This window comes from Phyllobates terribilis, unplaced genomic scaffold (assembly GCF_046119375.1).
Source record: "Phyllobates terribilis strain yellow unplaced genomic scaffold, ASM4611937v1 Scaffold_13__5_contigs__length_258822181, whole genome shotgun sequence".
In the NCBI taxonomy this organism is placed as follows: domain Eukaryota; kingdom Metazoa; phylum Chordata; class Amphibia; order Anura; family Dendrobatidae; genus Phyllobates; species Phyllobates terribilis.
Genome location: NW_027362773.1, coordinates 123,009,939 through 123,034,674, shown reverse-complemented (window position 1 = coordinate 123,034,674; position 24,736 = coordinate 123,009,939). Strand labels below are relative to the sequence as shown.

Below are 24,736 nucleotides of genomic sequence, written 5' to 3'. Positions count from 1 at the left end.
GCGTCGGGGCTCCTTGACCTTTTCCGGCGCCTGTGCACTGCAGTACTTTGCTCTGCGGCCTCGTAAGGGCAGGCAAGTACACCTGCGCAGGAGCGAGATGCCAGGGAGACTGTGTGGATAATGTAGGGACAAGTCATCCACAAGATGGGAGGCGCTGGATCAAGACGAGTGACACTCATCAGACCAGACGGCCCCGTGAAGGAGCATAGTAAAAGCTCTTTTTCTTGTCTTGCAGATCAGATTGGCGGCTTATATACAGCATTATAGAATGCTCTATATCAGAACTGAATGGTGGTGGCCGGATCTCATATCAGTCAAATCTGGTGACAGGATCCCTTTAATGTCTATGGATGTAGAATCGTAGGTTAGAAAACACTCCTGTAGGTGTAATGTGGAGGGGTCCCAATACTTGTGTCCATGTAGTGATACAGAAAGCATTGGTGATAAACCCCTCACTGTGGAGTCCTGTAGATCAGCCCACAGGACACTGGTGTCTACAATTGATTTATTACAACTAAAGCAAATCATAAATTTTTATGATATGGCAGTTTAGAATAAAAAACGAGCTCAAACTCTGATAACTAAAAATCTTGTGTAAACAGGTAATCTCACCCTAAACAAATGATTGGTGCAGGTCTGAGTGTTGGAATTTGCAACTTTCCTTAGACCATAAGCTCCATATCCAGGCAGAGCATTAACAGAGATGGCATGACATGGGGAACACTGGAAGAGAGTATTGCACAACTCCAGTCCTCAAGAGCCACCAACAGGTCATGTTTTCAGGATTTCCTTAGTATTGCTCAGGTGATTTAATTATTGCCTGTGCAAGTGATGCAATCATTACCTGGGCAATACTAATGAAATCCCAAAAAACGTGACCCGTTGGTGGCTCTTGTGGACCAGAGTTGGGGAACACTGGTCTATTCCCTTAGGAATTAAATAGCTGAGCAAGTGCGGATGCCTGTTTTGGAGAGTGATACAGATCCAAGATGGGGAACAAACATTTAGACATTTCCTATGAATTTAAACAGAATCTCACAGAACACCTACACAGTCCATGCACCATTATGGCAGCCCCGTTGTAGATTGCTAGAAGCCAGATCCCTACTGCTGCTCTGTGTATGCGCCCCCGAGCCAATACTCTCAGTACATGTGTGGCAATTACCTGACTCATTAGTAAACTATACTTAGTTACGAGAGGTCGGTCTCTGACTACCAGACTCCTTGTTATACACATCTCAATGGCTGCAAGTCTGTAGACACTCAGAACCTTTAAGTGACTTTGTTTTTTATTTTTCCGACTTAAATATTTATAAAATAATGATTAGACCATTGCAGAAAACTTTTACATTTCACCCACAGATGACTCCACACAGGACAATGAAGTTCTATATTTTTTTATTAACTCTAAGACAAATTAAGAGTTGGCATTTGGTCCCTTCTTCTTGCCAAAGGTGGGCACCACATTGACAAAACGCCTGTTGTACTGCATGCGCCTTTTTGCCCTGCCAGTCTTCTTTTTCTTCTTCTCCTGCTTGGCCACCTGCAATTAAACACAGTTATAATCACACCATTTGTTGTGAAGGAACAAAACCAAATACATGGGGAGCTTTGTGTTCCCCAGTGCTGGATGCACACCTGCCTTCAGGATCTTCTATATAACAGCATGGACTATTATTCAGGGACACAGGGTCTGATTTATTAAAGCTTTCACACCAAAGATCTGGCGCACAGGCTTTGAAAAGTCATAAAGTTAAGGCGCAACTCAGAGATGCGGCTAAATCATTGAGTTAACGTCTTCACGCCAATTTCTCCAAAATGGGCTGAGTGGGGCAAGACGTGGTGCAGCGGTAGAATGAGACAACCTTGGCGTCACGCAAGACGAGCTGTCTCATTTCCTATGACAGAAATCTCACTCCAGTCTCTGACTGGAGTAGCGCGCAGTGGTGCACACCTCTCGTCAGACAGTCCAGATTGATGCACCTCTCCAGTGTGCCCCCCCATCAAGACCGGCATGAACAACAGTTGTCTTGACGCACTGGGCCCATTGTTTAGTCCTAGAATAAATGATCATTGTTAAGTAATATACTACTTACCTTTGGAGTCTGACCTCGTACTTTTCCGGCACGGGCTAGAGAACCATGGACTTTACCTGTTGATAGAAAACATTTATATGCTTAGTACATGCACAATACACCTAAAAGGAATACCAGGATCGGTAACCATATCAATAGTAATTAAGAGCTTTACTAATCAGGAAATAGGCAAAAATGCAGTTGGAAAGCACAAACCTCCCAAAAGACGAGCAGCTACATCCAAGGTGCTGAGTTCACATACTCCACTCTGGACTAGGGTGGCCTCATCGGAGAGGGGGGCACCAGAAAGGAGAAGAACCTGGTCTTCAGAGGAAATTCCCTCTAGGGAGGAGATGTGAGCCTGAATAGAAATTAAGGAGGAATTTTAGACATTTTAAATGAAGCTGATGAATATAAAAAAAAAAAAACACAAGAACGGGCAGACTGGATTATGCTGATCAAATTCTGCAGACAGCAAAACACATGTGAAAGAGCACAAAGCAGCAGATGTGACTGTCCTAAATTTTCACACAGCTGTGTCACAGAGTAGCTCGCTGGGCTACACCATCTGCATAACTCCTATTAATAACAATGGGAAGTGCAGTGTAGCTCAGCAGCTCACAGCTGATAATATAGCTCCACTTCTAGTAGATGGACAGTTATTGCATTTTCAGCCATTAAATGTGAAAAAGGCCATAGATTAAGATGGGTACCGGTGAACTAAACCTGATAGATCATGTGAAATCTGCAGAAACATTAAGAGCATTTTATTCTTATGTGGCAGAAAAGCAGCTAATTAGAGCAGGAGAAATCCATGATGAAGCCATGTAGAGCACAGCTACTCTTTGAATGCTCAGAAGTTTAAAGGGTTTGTCCAGTCTAAATTGAGAAGTCTGCAGTCAAGACTTATGAATCCCTCAGTGCACGCATTGGGGGGGGATTCGCCGATTTCTGAGCCGGGACTGGAGGGTATGAATGCATTATACATACTCCTTGTCAGCCGACTAGTCGGTGCAGCCTCGCTCCATACACTTGTTAGCCTGGACAACCCCTTTAAAGCTGGAATTTCATTTGTACTTTTCAGTAAAATTCAGGAGCGGACAAAAAAAAAAAAGTATGATGTACTGACTGATTTTTTTTTTCCCCACTTCTGTGTTTGTCAAAAAAACATGTGTGATTCCAGCCCAATGGTGAACAGATCAGCATCAGACCTGAGAGGTGCAGGGCTTTATTTTACCCCAAAGCACTCACCTTAATCTGGGAAACAGTCTCCTGCCCAGACACCTCAAGGGTGTGCAGACTCTGTGCTCTGACAAAAAGCTGCATGGTGTCAGCTGCAACGAGGGGAGAAAAAAAAGAAATCAATGTCAAAGTTATAAAGCAGTGAGAGCTCACACAGTAATAGAAGCCGGATTTGTTCCTATACAGTGCATTTGGAAGTAACGAGCTGCACTACAAATACCACACGCTCCTGGGGCAGTACAGACATCACAACGCTGTGCAAGCTGCCCCAAATATACATGGACAAGATCTACCACCATAGACAGTCCACCAGATGGAAAGTGATTCCATGTAATGCTGGGCCGTTCTATGCTCTGATAATAAACCAATGATAAAGCAACGCTATGTACAACTGACACTTACGTAGCCAAACAGCATCAGAGAAGCCGGCCCACATCCCCCCACCACACCGCCGGCAGGGGAACCAGCCAACTGCCCCCACCAGCACATCCCGTGGGCAGGCAGATCAACTATCCCCCCCCCCCCCAAACAGCATGTTCCGAGACCAACCCAATTCCCTCCCTCCCCAGACATGACATCCCACAGGCAAGCCAATCCAATGCCCCCCTCACAGCACATCCCGCAGGCGAGCAGGCCCACTACCATCCCAGCACACCCCACAGGCAAGTCATCCCAATACCCCCCACCCCGACAGCACATCACATGGGCAAGCCGGCCCACTACAGCCGCGCAGGCTCATCCCCCATAGCCTTGTAATATAGGAGTCCTGTGCACTGCTCAGGTGTCCTGCACATTAGCCTCCATAAAGGTTGTCAGCATACAGAGAAAGCCAGGGAACAAGGCCTCCTCCTCCTCTGGTAACTTTATTGGTACGGAGATATCACAATGTTTCGGCCGCTCGGGGCTTTTACCAAACCATAGAAATATCAGATCTGGTGCGCTGCCGGGATTTCTCCACAACACCCGACACTGCCCTCTACCGCCCAGTATATGTACACTGCACACAGCCCGGACCGGGCCGCAGGACTCATCACACGTTACTCCACGCCCGCGCGACCATGTGCCGGAGCAGAGGCGACACCCCGGCACCACCGCACTATCCGGAGCCGCCATGCCCCCTCCCGGCTGCACACATCATACACCGGCTGCACGGAGCCTCCGCCCGCCGGCCCGTACTCCCGCCACCTTCCCCGAGTTACTCACCGGCCGCTCCGCGTCTCGCAAAATGGAGGAAAGGAAAGAGGAGGAGGAAGGAGCGCGCACGTATTTTAAACCAAAGCGTGAACGCGCACGAGGGGCGTCATGACGTATCACGTTGACAGCCATGCTGCTGCTCTCATTAGGAAGCGGTGAGGCCGTCATGTTGCTACACCCATAAGATAGGAAGCGGCCGGTGGTGACTGCTGAGGAAAGATGGCGGTTCCCATGCTCAGAAGGACAACACTGCGAGCACTGAATGCGGTTATCAGGCTGCAGGTACCGCACGGCGACGCTGTATGTGTATTGCAGGCGGTTTATGTGAGGTGACTGTGCACACAATGCTATTGGTTACATTTGGCTGCCCTGGCTGCAACTTAGGGGCATCTATAGTGTCCATGTCTTGTTAGTGCATGACAGAACCACTTAAAGGGGTTGTCCATCCCTAGTGGAATGTTTACCTAAGGCTTAGAATGGAGAATAGTAAAAAAATAAAGTATTAGGCCGAATCCAGACGTTGTGTGTACAGACTGCGATGCACAGACCGCCCGGCCAAGGGTCACCCATGGCTTTGACGCTGTGACATTTGGGGCAGGAGACACGTGGTCGGTCCAGTTCTGAATCCGGCCTAATACTCCCCCTCCAATCCTCCTGTGCAGCCAATACCTGTATCCTGACCTCCAGGAATCATGTTTTCAACAGAAACCTGGGACCGCTGCAGCCAATCATTGACATCACTGCAGCAGCAGTCGCACGTCCCTCTCAGAACTCCATAACTAGCGGCCCAGATACAGAGACCGGCGGGGGGATCGATAAGTAATACTCAATGTAATTTTCACCATTCAAAGATTTCAGTAATTAATGATGAGAGGTAGGACAAGCCCTGTATCAAAATTGGTTGATACACAGATTCGATTTTTAAAGAGGATCTGCGACCAGATGTCACACTACAGACTGCAAATATAACTAAGTTGCTCTTACACCTGATGAGGCTGGTGTACATCCTTTGAAAATCCATGTCTGCAGAGCTGTGTAATCTTTTATGAATTTTTAATTCAATCTCTGCCCACCTAATCAGAATGGCAGCTCCTCGGTGTCCCTCCACGCTGCTGAGCTCTCACACTATTCCATACAAGCCGTCAGTCATCCTAGGTGGGCGGAGAATGAGTAGAATTGGAATCATGAACCATTTCATTCTATATCTGGATTTAAAGGGATTCGCCAGCCTTAGGCTACAAGTCTACAGTCACTATGTGACGCAATGTACAGTGAGGAGTCTCCGGCCCTGAGAGCAGGCGGTTGTGTGAACACAAGTGTGTAATTTGCATGCGTCCGGCCTTGTATACTCTTGTATTGAGTGAGGCCACGTACGTCTATTCGGCATGTGACCGCATCTATGCAAATTGCATACTTGCGGTCACATAACCACCCGCTCCCAGCGCCGGACAATTAAAGAGTGACTGTAGAATTGTACCCTGAGGCCGGACAACCTCTGTAAAGAAGCACTTCCCCTAAAATTTCCAGGATCTATGCCTTTTTAAATAGGTCTGTTACCGATAACCATTTCCCCCAGTTTCCAACATTGCTTCTCTTCTTTGCCGGCTCATACAGGGACCGTTGTGTGGGACGATGCTACTTCCACCAACAGAAGACTGTGAAACCTTACAAAGGGCAATCTTTGTAGATGTCATATGCAAATCAGGCTGAAAGTGCACTGGGGGCGTCAGTGCACTTAGAAGTAGCCGTCCAAGTGCATTGACACACCCCAAATGCACTTCCAAACTGATCTGCAAATGGCTTCTACACTTATAAAAAAAAAATCATTTTTATTTTGGGACAAACTCCTATATGGCCACACCATTAATTCCAGATTTAAAAATGTTGTGGCAGGTTCTCTTTAAAAGGAACGGAGCCTAGAACAGAATCTTGATGTCCACGACTAGTAACTAGTCTCTCTTCAGAATAATAGAACAGTGTATCTCCCCGCACATTGACACTAAACACAGTGTGAACAGTAACTTGGGAAACTTTTTTTTCTCTTTTTATATAATTTTTTATCTTTTATTTCTCTTTCCAGCGGCCATGTAGTGGATCATCTGCCGGCGCGAGCTCTCAGTATCCAGGCATAATAGAATCCCAGGAAGAGTATCATTTTGTGGAGCGTCTCATACCTCCGACACAAGTACCCAAACCACCAAAGCATATAGGGGCCGCTCCATCTGGATGGATCCCCCCTAAAGGTTTGTATACAGCAGGTGCTACAGAAATGAGCGCACATTGAGGTTATATCAGATTGACTACACAGACATTTTTCTCCTACAATAGTTTTTTCTTTGGCTGCATCAAAGCATCTGCATTTAAAGGGATTGTCTGGGACTGGTAAAATAGTGTCTTCTTCTTCTGGAATCTGTGGCACTGTCGTTTTTTTTTATCTTCAAACAAAACAGTCCTTTACTCACCCTACCCGGGTCCCCTTCTGCTGCTGGTGTTTATTGTCCGAAGCACTGTCCCTAAGTAGAAGGCACTAGCCGCTGAGTTCATTGATTGGCTGCAGTGCCGTTAACATGATGTCAGTGCTGCAGACAATGACAGACTCTGGGAGTAGCAGCAGAGACTCGGCGCTGGACCTGGGAAGGTTGAGTAAAGAACACTTTGTTTTTATTTTTAAAACATACTAAGCCAGGGGACACAAATTTTTGTAAACTGGTAAACCCCTTATATCCTCTTACATCAAATCGCAATACACGTCCAATGCTGCCAAGAAGCAGGAGGAAAGCTCATACAAGCCGCAACGACCAGGATAGGAGATCACTCACACTCTGGCCATTTAATGCCTTAGATGCCATGTGTAACGGGTCCGGGAGGCGGAACCTCTGAGCTACTATACAAGGGGGCGGCCCTTGTAAGGGAGCGGGTGGCAGTCTCTGGGTGAACGGACAGGGAGTTACGGCAAGTGATCAGGGCAGTCTCTGGGTAAGGGGTAGGTACGACCTGTGATGGCGGAGCCTCCGGGTAGGCTAGCAGGCAGATGGTAGATGTGTGCTCCCAGGTGAGCAAGCGAGAGTCTCTGGAATAGCAGGTGGTCACGGCACGTGACGGCGGAACCTCCGGGCTGGCAGGCAGGTAGGTAACGGAGAAGCGCTCCCAGGTGAGCGGGCAAGAGTCTCTGGAATAGCTGGTGGTCACCGCACGTGACAACGGGACCTCCGGGCTGGCAAGCAGGCAGGTAACGGAGATGCGCTCCCAGGTGAGCGGGCAAGAGTCTCTGAGATAGCTGGTGGTCACAGCACGTGACAACGGAGCCTCCGGGCTGGCAAGCAGGCAGGTAGCGGAGAAGCGCTCCCAGGTGAGCGGGCAAGCTGGTCCATAGACAGACTGACCGGAGTTGTAAGGCAGACCGTCGGACCTCAGGCAAGCAGGCAGGTAGCTGATGTGCGCTCCCAGTTGAGCGGACAAGTTGGTCCTTAGACAGACTGACCGGAGTTGTAAGGCAGACCGTCGGACCTCAGGCAGGCAGGCAGGTAACAAGTATTCAGGCAGGAATCAGGCAGGTAACTAGCAGGAAACTGGCAGGAAACTGGCAGGAAACTGGCAACGGGACCTGAGGGCTGAAGCACAGGTGAGACGCAGGTGCAAACAACATTGCTCGGGCACCTCCATTTTGGAGGAGGTGCCTTATATATGATGAAGTCCTCCGGCCATTGGCCGGGGACTCCTTAGGACGGCGCGCGCGGCCCCTTTAAGAGGAGGGGAGCGCGCGCGCCCTAAGCACAGGGGCCGGGAAGGAGCGCGCGCTGAGAGCAGAGCGGAAGGAGGACGCCGGGAAGGAGCGCGCGCTGACAGCAGAGCGGGGAGAGGACGCCGGGCACGGAGCAGAGCGGTGAGGGGAGCAGCGTCCCTGCCTAGCAGAGGGCAGGGACGCCAGCGCTACAGTACCCCCCCCTTTAGGCCCCCCCTTTTTTAGGCCAGACAGAAATTTAGCTAGGATGAGAGGGGCATGGATGTTCTCCCGGGGCTCCCACGTTCTCTCCTCAGGACCAAACCCCTTCCAATCTACCAGAAAAAAGGTCTTTCCTCTTACCCTTTTGGTGGCAAGAATGTTCTCTACCTCAAACTCGTCCTCAGCAGAAACCGGAGCAGGAGGCGTACCTGTAGACTTGGAAAAAGAGTTAAGCACCACAGGTTTGAGGAGAGACACATGGAAGGAGTTAGGGATCCGTAAGTTGGCCGGGAGTTTCAATTTATAGGCCACCGGGTTGATCTGACTGATGACCTCCAGTGGGCCGATGAACCGAGGCCCTAACTTATAGGAAGGGATCTTGAGCCGGACATATTTGGACGAGAGCCAGACTTTATCCCCAGGGCGGAATTGAGGAGGGTCCAGACGTTTTTTGTCAGCGTGTCTTTTCATACGCTCGGATGACAGAAGGAGTGCGGACCGGGTACTCTCCCATATGGAGGAAAATTTGTTAACAAGAGATTCCGCAGCCGGATTGTCCGCCGAGGTGGAGACGGGAAACGGGATCCGAGGATGCTGACCGTAGACTACAAAAAACGGGGATTTGGAGGAAGACTCGCTCTCGTGATTGTTGTACGAGAATTCGGCCCATGGCAGGAGATCCACCCAGTCAGAATGGTGGGCATTAACGAAGTGCCGAAGGTAACTGGTCAGGTTCTGATTGATCCGCTCCACTTGACCATTAGACTGTGGGTGGTAAGCGGAGGAGAAGTCCAGGGTGACGTCCAGCAATTTACAAGTGGCTCTCCAGAAACGGGAAGTGAACTGTACCCCACGATCCGACACGATGTGACGGGGCAGGCCATGAAGACGGAAGATGTGGCGGATAAAGTCTTTAGCCAGCTCGGGTGCAGACGGAAGACCTGGCAGTGGAATGAAGTGAGCCATCTTGGAGAAGCGGTCAGCGACCACCCAAATGACCGTACAACCGGCAGAGACGGGTAGATCAGTAATGAAGTCCATCGCTATATGCTGCCAGGGGGCAGCAGGTACTGGCAGAGGTAGGAGGCGGCCGGCCGGCAGGTGTCTCGGAACTTTGTTGCGGGCGCAGGACACACAGGCAGAAACAAAGTCTATTACATCCTTGTGCAGGTTAGGCCACCAGTAGTGCCGGGTAATAAGCTGGAGGGTCTTTTTCTGACCGGCGTGGCCAGCTAGTTTAGACGAATGACCCCAGTGTAGGATCTTCTCCCGATCAGGTACTGGTACGAACGTCTTACCAGGAGGAAGACGATTTAGACTCACGGGAGCCACCTGCATTACTCTGGCGGGATCGATGATATGTTTCGGATCCTCCTCGAGATCAGACACCAGAAAGGACCGAGACAAGGCGTCCGCCTTGACGTTTTTGTCAGCCGGGCGAAAATGAAGGACAAAATCAAAACGAGCAAAAAACAAGGACCACCGGGCTTGGCGCGGGTTAAGTCTCTGGGCATGCTGGAGGTAAGCCAAGTTCTTGTGGTCAGTGTAAATTATTACCGGGTGAAGAGCCCCCTCGAGCAGGTAACGCCACTCCTCCAATGCCAGTTTGATGGCCAATAACTCTCGGTCTCCTATGGAATAGTTGCGCTCAGAGGAGGAGAAGAGTTTAGAGAAGAAGCCACAAGTTACCATCCTCCCGGAAGATGATTTTTGAGTAAGTACCGCTCCGGCTCCAGAGGAGGAGGCGTCAACTTCCAGGAAGAACTGTTTGTTGCCATCTGGGCGATGCAGCACCGGGGCGGAAGAGAAGGCCTGTTTAAGGGAAAGAAAGGCCTCCTCTGCTTCGGGTGGCCACTCTTTGGGATTAGTACCTTTACGGGTGAGCGCAGAAATTGGGGCCGTCCGGGAAGAGAAGTGTGGTATGAAGAGGCGGTAGTAGTTGGCGAAGCCCAGGAATCGCTGAATGGCCTTCAACCCCTCCGGTCGGGGCCATTTCTCGATGGCAGACAGTTTCTCAGGATCCATTTGTAGGCCGGTCTGAGAGATAATGTAGCCCAGAAACGGAAGCGAGGTCTGCTCAAAGAGGCACTTCTCAAATTTAGCGTAGAGATGGTTCTGCCTTAGCCTGAGCAGGACCTGACGAACGTCCCTCCGGTGAGTCTGGAGATCCGGAGAGAAGACCAAGATGTCGTCCAGGTACACCACTACGCAGGAGTAGAGAAGGTCCCGGAAGATGTCATTGACCAACTCTTGAAAGACGGCAGGAGCGTTACAGAGACCAAAGGGCATTACCAGGTATTCATAGTGGCCGTCCCGGGTGTTGAATGCCGTCTTCCATTCATCCCCCTGACGAATACGAACCAGGTTGTACGCCCCACGAAGGTCCAGTTTGGTGAAGATCCTAGCCCCCCTCAGGCGATCAAATAATTCTGGAATGAGCGGAAGGGGGTACTTATTCTTCACCGTGATCAGGTTTAGGCCTCTATAGTCTATACAGGGACGGAGAGAGCCGTCCTTCTTTTTGACGAAAAAGAAGCCTGCTCCCGCCGGGGAGGTAGATTTCCGGATGAATCCTCTGGCCAGATTCTCCTCAATATATTCGGACATTGACCGGGTCTCAGCAGCGGATAAAGGATAGATACGCCCACGGGGAGGAGTAGTACCGGGTAGCAGATCGATGGGACAGTCGTATGGTCTATGTGGTGGTAATGTCTCTGCCTCCTTTTTATTAAAGACATCTGCATAAGACCAATAAGGAATCGGAAGTCCAGGTAGATTAGCTGGGATAGGAGAGGGACGGACGGGATGGACGGGAACCAGGCAGGTTTTATGACAGTCTTGTCCCCAGCGAAGGACCTCTCCGGTTTGCCAGTCTAGCACGGGTGCATGTCTCTGGAGCCAGGGCAGACCTAGCAAGAGGGCGTGAGAGAGTCCAGGCAGAACATGAAAGGAGATACTTTCAGAATGCAGCATTCCCACCTGCAGGGTAATGGATTCGGTGATGAGTTGAATGGGGCGAGGTAAGAGGCCCCCATCCACGGCAGCGACAGACAAGGGTACAGCCAGAGGTTTGGTGGGGATGCGGTATTTCTCAACCAGGGACTGTGAAATAAGGTTCCCGGCTGCTCCAGAGTCAAGTTGGGCTAGTTCGAAATAACGGTTCTCCCCGTAGATGATCGAAACTGACAACAGCAGGGATGGAGAGGATTTATTCTTGTCTAGGTGGACCTCTCTGAGCGAACCTAGACACAGGCGTTTCCCGACCTCTCCGGGCAGGCACGGATCCGGTGCTCCTTACTGCCACAGTAGAAGCAGCTCCCCTCGGCACGGCGTGAGTCCTGACGGGTTTTGACCATCTTGGTCTGGTCGACCTGCATAGGCTCAGGAGAGTGTACCTGGGGAGAGATGGAGGGAATGACGGGTTTCTGGAAAGTAGGAGCTAAACGTGGAATCCTTCTCTCACGGGTGACCTCTTTGGCACGCTCCTGGAACCGTAGGTCAATCCGGGTGGCAAGGGTTATTAGATCATCGAGAGAGGTAGGAATGTCCCGACCAGCAAGTTCATCTTTAATACGACCGGACAGACCCTCCCAGAAGACGGATACCAGAGCGTCGTTATCCCAGGCCAGCTCCGAGGCAAGGGTGCGGAACCGTATGGCATATTGGCCCACGGTGAGACCCTCCTGACGGAGGCGTAGCAGAGAGGATGCGGATGAGGTCTTCCGTCCGGGTTCGTCGAAGACTTTCCGGAAAGCCGAGAGAAAAGCAGGCAAGTTGGACACCAGGGGGTCTCCTCTCTCCCATAGAGGATTTAGCCAGGCCAGGGCCTCCCCGGTGAGATGGGACATGATAAAGGCAATTTTGGCCCGGTCGGAATTAAACTGATGGGACAAAAGTTCAAAGTGCAGGGTGCACTGATTTATGAAGCCCCGAGCCTGGACGGGGTCGCCTCCGAAGCGAGGAGGTGCAGAGAGCCGGGGTCCGGGGTAGGATACCATAGTATTAGTGGGCAGCGGAGCTGCCGGATTGCAAGATATGGCACTGGCGGAGGTTGTTGGTGGATCAGACAGAGTGTTCAGGCGAGTATTAACATTCCGCAGGTGACCCAGGATGGCCTCCTGTTGGGACCTCTGACGGGACAGTTCAAGACAGAGGTCCGAGAGCGAGGGAGCTTGGGTGCCACCGGGTTCCATGGCCCGAGCAAACTGTAACGGGTCCGGGAGGCGGAACCTCTGAGCTACTATACAAGGGGGCGGCCCTTGTAAGGGAGCGGGTGGCAGTCTCTGGGTGAACGGACAGGGAGTTACGGCAAGTGATCAGGGCAGTCTCTGGGTAAGGGGTAGGTACGACCTGTGATGGCGGAGCCTCCGGGTAGGCTAGCAGGCAGATGGTAGATGTGTGCTCCCAGGTGAGCAAGCGAGAGTCTCTGGAATAGCAGGTGGTCACGGCACGTGACGGCGGAACCTCCGGGCTGGCAGGCAGGTAGGTAACGGAGAAGCGCTCCCAGGTGAGCGGGCAAGAGTCTCTGGAATAGCTGGTGGTCACCGCACGTGACAACGGGACCTCCGGGCTGGCAAGCAGGCAGGTAACGGAGATGCGCTCCCAGGTGAGCGGGCAAGAGTCTCTGAGATAGCTGGTGGTCACAGCACGTGACAACGTAGCCTCCGGGCTGGCAAGCAGGCAGGTAGCGGAGAAGCGCTCCCAGGTGAGCGGGCAAGCTGGTCCATAGACAGACTGACCGGAGTTGTAAGGCAGACCGTCGGACCTCAGGCAAGCAGGCAGGTAGCTGATGTGCGCTCCCAGGTGAGCGGACAAGTTGGTCCTTAGACAGACTGACCGGAGTTGTAAGGCAGACCGTCGGACCTCAGGCAGGCAGGCAGGTAACAAGTATTCAGGCAGGAATCAGGCAGGTAACTAGCAGGTAACTAGCAGGAAACTGGCAGGAAACTGGCAACGGGACCTGAGGGCTGAAGCACAGGTGAGACGCAGGTGCAAACAACATTGCTCGGGCACCTCCATTTTGGAGGAGGTGCCTTATATATGATGAAGTCCTCCGGCCATTGGCCGGGGACTCCTTAGGACGGCGCGCGCGGCCCCTTTAAGAGGAGGGGAGCGCGCGCGCCCTAAGCACAGGGGCCGGGAAGGAGCGCGCGCTGAGAGCAGAGCGGAAGGAGGACGCCGGGAAGGAGCGCGCGCTGACAGCAGAGCGGGGAGAGGACGCCGGGCACGGAGCAGAGCGGTGAGGGGAGCAGCGTCCCTGCCTAGCAGAGGGCAGGGACGCCAGCGCTACACCATGGTCAATAACAGTCGTAGCATCTTGGTGGTTAAGGGAAACTTCTGTTTTTTTCACTTTTAAATTAACTGCAAAAAAAACAGGCCCTCACATCACTTTGGGGAAAAAAAAAACTCTTGATGGGGGGGAAGGGGAGAGTTATTGATGCCTAATGGGCAAAACGGGCTGTGACAGTAAGGGGTTAAAGAAGTTGTCCGACTCCAAAATTGTGCAAATAAGCTCATATAGTCGTTTTTCAAAACTTCACGGACCACCTGATTTCCTGGGGTCCCGGAGCTGCTGCTTCTTTTTTCATTGGTGATATGTATGCAAGTCATCGTCACTACTGATGTGGAGACGGCTTCAGTCTTAACGTCTTATTTCCTTACTAGACACACTGCCGGATCTTCCTTATGTTGTGAGACGCTCCCGGATGCACAATATTCCAGTGTACACAGACATTACTCATGGTAATCGACACATGACAATTATCCGGAAGATTGAAGGTGACATATGGGTGAGTGACGCTGTCTGAATTTGTGCCCCATTTGAAATCTTTACTTTCTCCTTTGGTAGCCGCATTATTGCATTTAGTTGGGTCTGTCTGTGGCAACGAACTGCACAAAATGCTGCTAAACCACAATGAGCTCTGGAGAACCAGCACTGGTCACTGAAATCATTGGCTACTGTGTCATTTATAAGGGTAACGCCAAAGGCTGTATTCACACGTTGTGGAAATGATACATTTTTTTTGCCATGATTGTGATAAAAGTGCATCTTTAACTTTTTTTGTAACTTTTTTTTTTTTTTTTAAAAACCCAGAAAACAAAAGGCAATATTTTTGTATGTTTTAAGACGGACCTAAAAAAATCCTTTTGACATGAACCATGGTATAGTCATTGCAGTTTGTTCTGCGGCCACATCTACAGACTGTCTCCTGACCCTAATTCTACAGTGTCATATGTGTCTGAGGCTTCCAAGTTCGGGTCAGGAGATCTATGGCCACTTCATGCCCCTTGGTCCACGAAATGAAACACATATAAAATTAGTCTAAAAGAAGACTTTTGAAAAATGGACCCATGGTTGTGTTAAAATTTAAAAAGAGGAAGAAAGTGACTGAGGTCTGGTAGGAAAATATCTGTATTCAGTTTTTTTTTTAATATTGTTGCATCCCCTTGTACTTTTTTTTTTTTTTAAAGTTATTTAGCAGTCCTATAAGTAGGAAGAAACCTAGAATTGTTTATATAGTCCTAAGAATTGAGTAGTTGTCATGTTTTATTTTTGCATGAATATCCTTAAGTCTTGAAAAATATTTTGATTTGAGAGTCCTCAGTGGTTGCCATTTAATGGCTAACTGAAAAGATGGCAACAAATTGCAAACTTTTGAGTCTCCAAAGCTTGCAATTTGTTACCATCTTTTCAGTTCGCCATTGAAAGGCATCAACCACTGAGGATTCTCAAATCCTAAATATTTTTCTATCTACTGGCTAACACGGTACAAAGATTGATATTTTTCCTGCACAAATCTTGATTTCATCTAAAGGCTTTGGAAGCAGAGGCAAGGGAATTCCTGGCGAATTTAACGGGAAGGACACCAGCAACTCAAGTTAATGAGATCAACCACTCAATCCGGATTAAAGGCTATTTTGATAAGGAGTTACAGACCTGGCTGGCTGAGAAGGGCTTTTGACACTATTGGAATCCATGTTCATAATGGAGTATACTGAACAGAGACTTTGTGATCACCTCTCTCCATAAGTAAAGACTGTCCAATTCCATCATTTCTTATTTTGCGAACATTGTGAAAAAATAAAATATGTTGATCTGTGGAATATTCATTCATAAACCTATAAAAAAAAACTCTACATTTGTAAATATGTTATCTTTGTGTGTACTATGGGGGTAGCACCATTATTGTTTTAAGCAAAGTTACTACTACAGTGCAGGTAAGAGCTATTACAGACATTAAGGGTAAAGTGCACACCATTGTATGGACTTCCTTAGTCACCAGATGGAGGCCACAAGTCCTGATGTGTCCGTTATTAAACTGTATGGGAAGGTGTAGATTCTGTGCTTTCCTGTATTGAGGGCCACTGCAAAAAGAAAAAACTAGGTTGTGCTGTAGTCTCCGTCAAAGGAGCATGTGCCTTTTAATAAATCTGGTGCACTTTACTGAAACACAAATCCAACTTAAGGTGGTATATAAGACATCAATATTCTAATAATCCAATGTGGAGTTAAAGAACCAGGTTTTTTTTTTAAAGTTTTTTTTATTGCAACGCTGAAGTGGTGCTTCTAGTCGAAGGTCGCTGACCCCACTCTCATGCTTATCTGCTGCAGTCTTCACCTTCTATCGGTGCTGCTCCCCTCGGTCTCCAGCAGTTTGTGACCTGTCGGATCGCTCCAGTGTTTGCTAGGGCAGGGTTCCCCAACTACAGTCCTCAAGGCCCAACAGGTCATGTTTTCAGGATTTCCTTAGTATTGTACATCACCTGCACAGGCAATAATCCCATCACCTGTGTAATACTAAGGAAATCCTGAAAACATGACCTGCTGGTGGGCCTTGAAGACTGGAATGGGGAACACTGTGCTAGGGATCCGGAAGTCACAACTCCATCTAAGTCTATGAGAGCCAGAACGAGGATCTCGTAGACATAGATTTGCACAAGTCGGTCTGCAGCAGTTATTGACTAGTGATGAGCAAGCATGCTCGTTGCTCGAGATTTACGAGCATGCTCAGGTGTTTTCCGAGTATTTGCGGTGTGCTTGAATGTTATGTTTGAGCCTCTGTGTGTGCATGATTTGCAACTGTTTGAGAGCTTTAATACATGTGAGGAATGCCTAACAAACAGGCATTCCTCACATGTATTAAAGCTGTCAAACAGTTGCAAATCATGCACACACAGAGGCTCAAACATAACATTCTAGCACAACGCAAATACTCGGCGAGCACCCGTGCATGCTCGCCGAAAGGGTTAACAGAACACGCTCGCTCATCACTATTAGTCACCTACTGGATTGTTCCAGCGTTTGGTGGAGCAAGCTGGAGGTCACTTTTTACTGCAAGTCTATGAGAGTCTCATTCTGGCTCTCAAAGACTTACACTGAGAATTTGTGACCGTTACTTATGACTTCCAGTCAGTCAGGAGTTGCAGTCACAAGATGGTGCCACGGGTCCGGAGCGGCACCGATAAAGGGTGAAGATGGCAATGGGTAAGGGTCACAGACTTTATTAGAAGCTTCATATATCCACATCTCATAGTGAATTTGTCTCCTTATGCAGACCAGCAGCATCGTGGAAATATATAAGGCTATTAGCTCGGGTCAGGAGATGGACCATGAACCGCAGATATATGCAGCCAGCCTTGCACAATGGCACAGTCCTTCCACTCCACAGGTAAAATGAGTATTTGTTGCTGAACAGGCGCCCCCATGTGGCCAACGATCACTGCTGCATTGCACCATAATAAAACCTAATGTGGTAGACCTAAAAGAAGACCCTGTAGTCCAGTAAATTTGGATTTCTGGCAACATGGGTTGCAACACAACCATATTCATTTTACTAAGCTAGGGCTGTATTGCAATGTTTTATAGCGCTTTGGATTGAGTTTTAAAGGGAATCTATCAGTAGGATCATTCCTCCTAAGTCGTCTATATGGACATGTAGGTCATAGGAAGCTGAATAAAATGACACCTTGATATCTGTGTTGCGATGTCTTATTCCAGAGAAATCCATATTTTTCTTAATATCTGAGTTAAGTTTGATAGGCCGGATATAGCTCTCCCTGAGAATCTATCTCTAGAGATTTTTAAATGAAAGGGAGATTTACCGATATGAGACATGTAATGACTGACAGTCTGCTCTCCTGATCTACATCTCACTGGTAACACCTCCTTTAATTTATAATAATCTCTGGAGGCAGATTCTCTGGGAGATCTATGTCCAGCCCATAGATCTTAACAGCTCATTTACATATTAAGGAAAAAAACATGGATTTCTGTGGAATAAGACATCGGATCGCAGATACCAAGGTATAATTTTATTCAGCTCCCTATGACCTACATGCCCATATAGACGGCTTAGGAGGGTTAATCCTACTGACAAATGCCCTTTAACCCCTTTCCGAAGTGGTACGTAATAGTACACACCACGTCGGCACCCCCTGGCTCCGGCGCTGAGCCCGCACTGAACCGGGCACATGTCAGCTGATTTATACAGCTGACATGTGCCCGCGGCTGTTAACCAGTTAAATACCGCTGTCAATCTCTGACAGCGGCATTTAACAGCCCCGTCCATCGGTGACCCCGTCACGTGATTGCGGGCATGACAACCTGGGGTCTGCAGTAGACCCCTGTGGTTGTCATGTAAAGATTGCTATGAGTGCCACCTAGTGGTCGGCGTTCATAGCTCATGATCATTTCTACTACATAGAGGTGATCTGCTCATCGCCTCAATGTAGCAGAGGAAATCAGACTGCTGCTGCTGCTGCTTCTAAACTATTGAAGCAAGCAAAAAGTGTAAAAAAAAAAAAAAAATTTTTTTTAAAAATATAAAAGTTTAAATCACCCCCCTTTTTGCCCCATTCAAAATAAAATAAAAACCCCACATACACATATTTGGTACCGCGGCGTTCAGAATCGCCCGATCTATCAATATAAAAAAAGAATTAAAACGATGGGTAAACGGAGTAACAAGAAAAAAAATTCTAAACACCAGAATTACGTTTTTTGGGTCGCAATAAAATGCAATAACGGGCGATCAAAACATCAGATCTACCCCAAAATGGTATCAATAAAAACGTCAGCTCGGCGCGCAAAAAATAAGCCCTCACTTGGCCCCAGATCCCAAAAAATGGAGACACTACGGGTCTCGGAAAAAAGCGCCATTTTTTTTTTTTTTAAAGCAAACTTTGGATTTTTTTTCCACCACTTAAATAAAAAAGAACCTATACATGTTTGGTGTCTACGACCTCATAATGACCTGGAGAATAAGAATGGCAGGTCAGGTTTAGCATTCAGTGAACATGGTAAAAAGAACAAAACAAAAAACAACTGTGGAATTGCATTAATTTTGTAATTTCACCGCACTTGGAATTTTTGTCCCGTTTTCCAGTACACAATATGGTAAAACCAGTGATGGCGTTTAAAAGTACAACTTGTCCCACAAAAAATAAGCCCTCACATGGCCATATTGACCAAAAAATAAAAATGCTATAGCTCTGGGAAGAAGGGGAGCAAAAAAATAAAACGCAAAAATGGAAAATGCTCCGGTCATGAAGGGGTTGTGCCACCATAAAGAATACTTTTAACCAAGCAGAAAATGTGGAAATAAATGGTTTTGTAATATACAGGAACTGCGCAAACTCGACCAGCTGATTGCCCACTACGAGGACGGAATGGAATAACACCAGAGAGCGCTAGGGAGCATACTTAAGATAAAAGCTTGGCATTTATTGAATGAAGCATAATTTTTAATAAATGTAAATTACAAAACCATTTATTTCCACATTTTCTGCTTGGTTAAAAATATTCTTTATGGTGGCACAACCCCTTTAACTATTGAGCTACAGCAGCAATATATTGCGTTGTATGCAATTGTGTGGACTGCAGCTGCCATTCAGCTGTACAAAAACTAGTAAGAACTTTTGTACAGCTAAGCAAAAAAAAGTACTAAGTAAAAGTACTAAGGGCTCATTCAGATGTCGGTTTTTCGCAGCTTACGAGTTATATCCGTGCTTTTTGCGGATAGAACACTTACCTAGTAAGGCTGTGTGCCCACGATGCGTTTTTTTAAGAGTTTCCGCAGACGCAATTCTGCTGCAGAAATGCTTAAAAAACGCATGGTAGAAGGTCTGCCATGTCCCCCAATGATAATCTGCATGTGCTGTGCACATGGTGCGGAAATTTCCACTGCGGATTATTGTGGAAAAAAACGCAGCACAACCAATTATTTTGCGGAAGCGTTGCGTTTTCACCGCCATTGACTTGCATTGGAACACATGGAATCCGCATCACTGCATCTGTACATGCGGAATCCATGTGTTTCAATGTGCGGATGGTACCCAGGTCTGGAGAAGAGGAGACTCTCCTCCAGATCCAGGTACCATAGAACCTGTAAAAAAAAAAGAATAAAATAAAAAAGAAATATATTTACCTTCTGATGGCCCCCGGTGTCTTTGTCTTGGCTTGCTGGCAGATTGCGGTGGACTCAAGGACCTGCCATGACGTCATTTAGTCATGTGATGTCGGCAGGTCCTTTAGTGTACCGCGAGCTGCCGGCAAGCCGAGACGCATCGAATAAAGACTCCGGGGGCCATCAGAAGGTAAGTATATATTTATTTTTTACCATTCTTTCGGTCACACTATATAAATCCATGCCGTTTGCATGTGACCAAGTTGTCAAGCACTTTCCAAGTGATGCTAAAATCGCTTATCAACCAGCATGCGGAAATGCAAGTGAAGAACGCTTCACATCCGCCTGTCCCTGGAAGGAAAACCGCATGTACAATCCGCATGTACAATCCGCATGCGTTTTTTCTGCCAGGGAGAAGCAGAAATGCTCAGGAAAAAATCCGGAGCATTTCTGCATCGTGGGCACAGAGCCTAAAGGTTATGGGGCTGTTCACATGGCAGGACTTCTTTTTTAGACCAAACGGTCAGCACAAAGTTGCGGAGACATGTCATATATCGATACGAGTGTCGATCAAAATCGGCAATACAAATCTTGAAAAAAAAAAAATAGCACTGGTGAAAAAAGAGAAGAGGACCTGCCCCGAAGCACAGAGAACATCATTTTATGAAAACTTCCCAAGGTGAGTATTCAGCAGCCACTGATCAGATTCCTTCACTTTAGGCATCAGATTAATCGGCATCACAGCTCCATTATAGCCATGCCTTTAGTTTATAGGGCTAAATCCTGATGAGATGTTCTCTTTAACAGCAGAATGTGTTATGTTTTGAAGTCGCCATGTGGGCCTCTCTTTATGGATGAGGTGTCATAAGCAGGTGGAGGCAATACTCTTTGACTTGGGAGAACAGTACCTACAGTACAGACCAAAAGTTTGGACACACCTCATTTAAAGATTTTTCTGTATAATCATGACCATAAAAATTGTACATTCACACTGAAGGCATCAAAACTATGAATTAACACATGTGGAATTATATACTTAACAAAAAAGTGTGAAACAACTGAAAATATGTCTTATATTCTAGGTTCTTCAAAGTAGCCACCTTTTGCTTTGATGACTGCTTTGCACACTCTTGGCATTCTCTTGATGAGCTTCAAGAGGTAGTCACCGGAAATGGTCTTCCAACAATCTTGAAGGAGATCCCAGAGATGCTTAGCACTTGTTGGCCCTTTTGCCTTCACTCTGCGGTCCAGCTCACCCCAAACCATCTCGATTGGGTTCAGGTCTGGTGACTGTGGAGGCCAGGTCATCTGGCGTAGCACCCCATCACTCTCCTTCTTGGTCAAATAGCCCTTACACAGCCTGGAGGTGTGTTTGGGGTCATTGTCCTGTTGAAAAATAAATGATGGTCCAACTAAACGTAAAACTGATGGAATAGCATGCCGCTGCACGATGCTGTGGTAGCCATGCTGGTTCACTATGCCTTCAATTTTGAATAAATCCCCAACAGTGTCACCAGCAAAGCACCATCACACCATCACACCTCCTGCTCCATGCTTCACGGTGGGAACCAGGCATGTAGAGTCCATCCGTTCACCTTTTCTGCGTCGCAGAAAGACACGGTGGTTGGAACCAAAGATCTCAAATTTGGACTCATCAGACCAAAGCACAGATTTCCACTGGTCTAAAGTCCATTCCTTGTGTTCTTTAGCCCAAACAAGTCTCTTCTGCTTGTTGCCTGTCCTTAGCAGTGGTTTCCTAGCAGCTATTTTACCATGAAGGCCTGCTGCACAAAGTCTCCTCTTAACAGTTGTTGTAGAGATGTGTCTGCTGCTAGAACTCTGTGTGACATTGACCTGGTCTCTAATCTGAGCTGCTGTTAAACTGCGATTTCTGAGGCTGGTGACTCGGATAAACTTATCCTCAGAAGCAGAGGTGACTCTTGGTCTTCCTTTCCTGGGGCGGTCCTGATGTGAGCCAGTTTCTTTGTAGCGCTTGATGGTTTTTGCAACTGCACTTGGGGACACTTTCAAAGTTTTCCCAATTTTTCGCACTGACTGACCTTCATTTCTTAAAGTAATGATGGCCACTCGTTTTTCTTTACTTAGAATTTGTATTATGGCAAGAAAAAAGCAGCTAACAGTCTATTCAGTAGGACTATCAGCTGTGTATCCACCTGACTTCTGCAAAACACAACTGATGGTCCCAACCCCATTTATAAGGCAAGAAATCCCACTTATTAAACCTGACAGGGCACACCTGTGAAGTGAAGACCATTTCCGGTGACTACCTCTTGAAGCTCATCAAGAGAATGCCAAGAGTGTGCAAAGCAGTCATCAAAGCAAAAGGTGGCTACTTTGAAGAACCTAGAATATAAGACATATTTTCAGTTGTTTCACACTTTTTTGTTAAGTATATAATTCCACATGTGTTAATTCATAGTTTTGATGCCTTCAGTGTGAATGTACAATTTTCATAGTCATGAAAATACAGAAAAATCTTTAAATGAGAAGGTGTGTCCAAACTTTTGGTCTGTACTGTATATCTCTCTCAATAATCTACGTTACAGACAACCAAATCTGTAGGAAAAGAAAAATGCGTTTGGCCAACAGATAAATTTCCTAGAACAAATCCATATGTCAGGCATGCAAGACCATGGAAGTTGTAATGGTGAAATACGGGTTTATTATTCAACTTCCACTACAACACTTATCAAGATGAGAACTTCTGTGACTGATAAATCCCAGCATGTATTATGCATCTTTCTTGGCCAAGACCACTCCTCTAAAATACTAATTCTTGAACCCAACTTTAGAGGGTAATCTTGGGCATAAAAATGTATTTTTATATGTCACATTCAAGGCATATGTAAAAAAAATCTTTTAGTTTTACTCCCCCAAGTGACATTTCTGTTTCTGTATCAAACTTTATTTACAAAAAAATGAGAAAAAAAAAAAAAGAATCATAAGAATCATAAGTGGCATCACATTTTCTGGGCCGTCTCCTTTTCTACTGAATAGGTGAAACAAAACTTTGAAGAAAACTGAATCAATATGTTCTGGTTCACACACTAAGGCTGATTGATTTGCATGTTTCTGTGGGATCCATTCCTGCTGTTCCCTAGAAAAAAAAAAAAACTGATGCAAACCGTGCTGTATGAACCCGACCTGACCATGAGCTTTAGGTCTCAGTGCCCATTAGTAGCAGTTGCTAATCATTTCTTATATGTACCAACAAGCTGTCCACGCTTTGCGTTCATATGTTCCTGGAAGAACCATTGCTTTTCTACAGTGCATGGAGGTATAAAACATGAAGGTAAAATAAAAAAAAACAACAACCCCTTCATGGTTTGGGGCTTCGAACAGTTAGCAACAATTAGTAAACTTCCAGCAACAGGAGATTAAAAGGGCTGGTAAAATCTGTTGCAATTCCAAGGCTGTGGGTTGTTATATCCTCCAAAGTTCTAAAAAAGAAGGGATAAAAAAAAGATCAGTAATGAAAAAGATGGACAATATGAAAATATAAAGGGGCTAGAATTTACTTTGCACTTGCCTGATGCCACGGTCCATAATTGTAAAAAGGCATAGGTCCAGGAGGTCCCCTCATATAATGCTGAGGAAAAGGCATTCTTTGTGGGGGGAATGGACCTCTGAAAATGGGAGAATATAGAGGTACAGGTTGTGGACTGGGATGAGGGAAATATGGTTGTATTGAAGGTACATAAGCCCTTGCTGGGGGGTTTGGTTCAGGCTTGATAGGTTTTGGGACATTTGGTACTTTTACATTAGTTTTTTGTGTAGATGATACAGTTGTACTTGTATTGTTTGTAGGAACACTTTGAGTCATCACTAGAGAAGATGCTACAGCTGAACCTGTGGGTTGTGAAACTCCTGGGGTGGAAGGATTGTCCTGTACAGAGGGGTTATCAGACTGAGCTTTGGCTTTTTTATTCTTTTCATCTCCTTCATCCCTGCATAGGAAAACAAAATCAGGATAGTAAATAAATACATGGTGCAGAAATATTGTGCATTTGCGTTGGGGTTAATCGGAGTCACTACCCTGTGATTTTTGGGCAGAACCCATCTGCAAACCACTTCAATAAATGACATGTCACTTACTGAAGAAGTTCTGAAAACTGCGCTGGGTGAAACCACAATCATGAAATTGTCATCAAAAACGTTTTGTAATATTCACAATTTCTGCACCAAAATCAGAACAAATGGGGAGAGGGAAAAGTCTCCGCTAGAGCTCATCTCTTATAGAGAAATCTGGTGCATTAAAACCCAACATCCCCGACCTGATCCTTCTCCTCCACGACATCTACCATCGGGAGGACTAGGATTCTGCTGTTTTCTTTCATTAGCCAAAACAAGCACTAGGTATTTTTGTGCCGCTTCAGCTGCTATCAGTATAGACCTACAGCTGTGATATCCTACCGTTACATATACAGTACAGACCAAAAGTTTGGACACACCTTCTCATTTAAAGATTTTTCTGTATTTTCATAACTCCAGGCTGTGTAAGGGCTATTTGACCAAGAAGGAGAGTGATGGGGTGCTATTCCAGATGACCTGGCCTCCACAGTCACCAGACCTGAACCCAATCGAGATGGTTTGGGGTGAGCTGGACCGCAGAGTGAAGGCAAAAGGGTCAACAAGTGCTAAGCATCTCTGGGAACTCCTTCAAGATTGTTGGAAGACCATTTCCGGTGACTACCTCTTGAAGCTCATCAAGAGAATGCCAAGAGTGTGCAAAGCAGTCATCAAAGCAAAAGGTGGCTACTTTGAAGAACCTAGAATATAAGACATATTTTCAGTTGTTTCACACTTTTTTGTTAAGTATATAATTCCACATGTGTTAATTCATAGTTTTGATGCCT

At 46.9% G+C, this 24,736-nt stretch overlaps 3 protein-coding genes across 6 annotated transcripts in view; 1 reads left to right on the top strand and 2 right to left on the bottom strand.

The window, feature by feature from the left end:
• Positions 1-1,381: 1,381 nt before the first annotated feature.
• On the bottom strand, positions 1,382-4,592 carry FAU (FAU ubiquitin like and ribosomal protein S30 fusion). Its single transcript, XM_073658588.1, has 5 exons — positions 4,521-4,592; positions 3,327-3,409; positions 2,292-2,436; positions 2,097-2,152; positions 1,382-1,543 (listed from the first exon to the last, which is right to left on the bottom strand). The coding sequence occupies exons 2-5, from the start codon at positions 3,399-3,401 to the stop codon at positions 1,418-1,420; spliced, it is 402 nt and encodes a 133-aa protein (XP_073514689.1). The 5' UTR covers positions 3,402-3,409; positions 4,521-4,592; the 3' UTR covers positions 1,382-1,417.
• Positions 4,593-4,621: 29 nt separating this feature from the next.
• Positions 4,622-15,589, top strand: MRPL49 (mitochondrial ribosomal protein L49). Of its 3 annotated transcripts, none has more exons than XM_073658585.1 (4): positions 4,622-4,811; positions 6,592-6,754; positions 14,119-14,243; positions 15,270-15,589. In XM_073658585.1, exons 1-4 carry the CDS (start codon positions 4,731-4,733, stop codon positions 15,414-15,416), a joined length of 516 nt encoding a protein of 171 aa, XP_073514686.1. In that variant the 5' UTR covers positions 4,622-4,730; the 3' UTR covers positions 15,417-15,589. The 3 variants fall into 3 exon arrangements, with proteins under 3 accessions (XP_073514686.1, XP_073514687.1, XP_073514688.1); XM_073658586.1 differs by having other exon boundaries at positions 4,632-4,793; XM_073658587.1 differs by having other exon boundaries at positions 4,704-4,840.
• Positions 15,590-22,532: 6,943 nt separating this feature from the next.
• Positions 22,533-24,736, bottom strand: part of LOC141173997 (pre-mRNA-processing factor 39-like) — a 69,173-nt gene continuing 66,969 nt past the window's right edge. For both annotated transcript variants that reach the window (XM_073658578.1, XM_073658579.1), the window contains 2 exons: positions 23,410-23,827; positions 22,533-23,320 (listed from right to left, as the gene is read on the bottom strand). In XM_073658578.1, coding sequence (XP_073514679.1) covers positions 23,258-23,320; positions 23,410-23,827 — 481 coding nt within the window. In that variant the 3' untranslated portion in view covers positions 22,533-23,257. The remainder of the gene's footprint in view (positions 23,321-23,409; positions 23,828-24,736) is intronic.

Coding starts and splice junctions, on each gene's coding strand:
- FAU (XM_073658588.1), bottom strand. CDS start 3,401: ATGCAGCTTTTTGTCAGAGCACAGAGTCTGCACACCCTTGAGGTGTCT. Junction 2,437..3,326: donor AGACTGTTTCCCAGATTAAG/GTGAGTGCTTTG, acceptor ATTTCTATTCAG/GCTCACATCTCCTCCCTAGA. Junction 2,153..2,291: donor AGCTGCTCGTCTTTTGGGAG/GTTTGTGCTTTC, acceptor TTCTATCAACAG/GTAAAGTCCATGGTTCTCTA.
- MRPL49 (XM_073658585.1), top strand. CDS start 4,731: ATGGCGGTTCCCATGCTCAGAAGGACAACACTGCGAGCACTGAATGCG. Junction 6,755..14,118: donor TGGATGGATCCCCCCTAAAG/GTTTGTATACAG, acceptor TTTCCTTACTAG/ACACACTGCCGGATCTTCCT. Junction 14,244..15,269: donor AGATTGAAGGTGACATATGG/GTGAGTGACGCT, acceptor TTTCATCTAAAG/GCTTTGGAAGCAGAGGCAAG.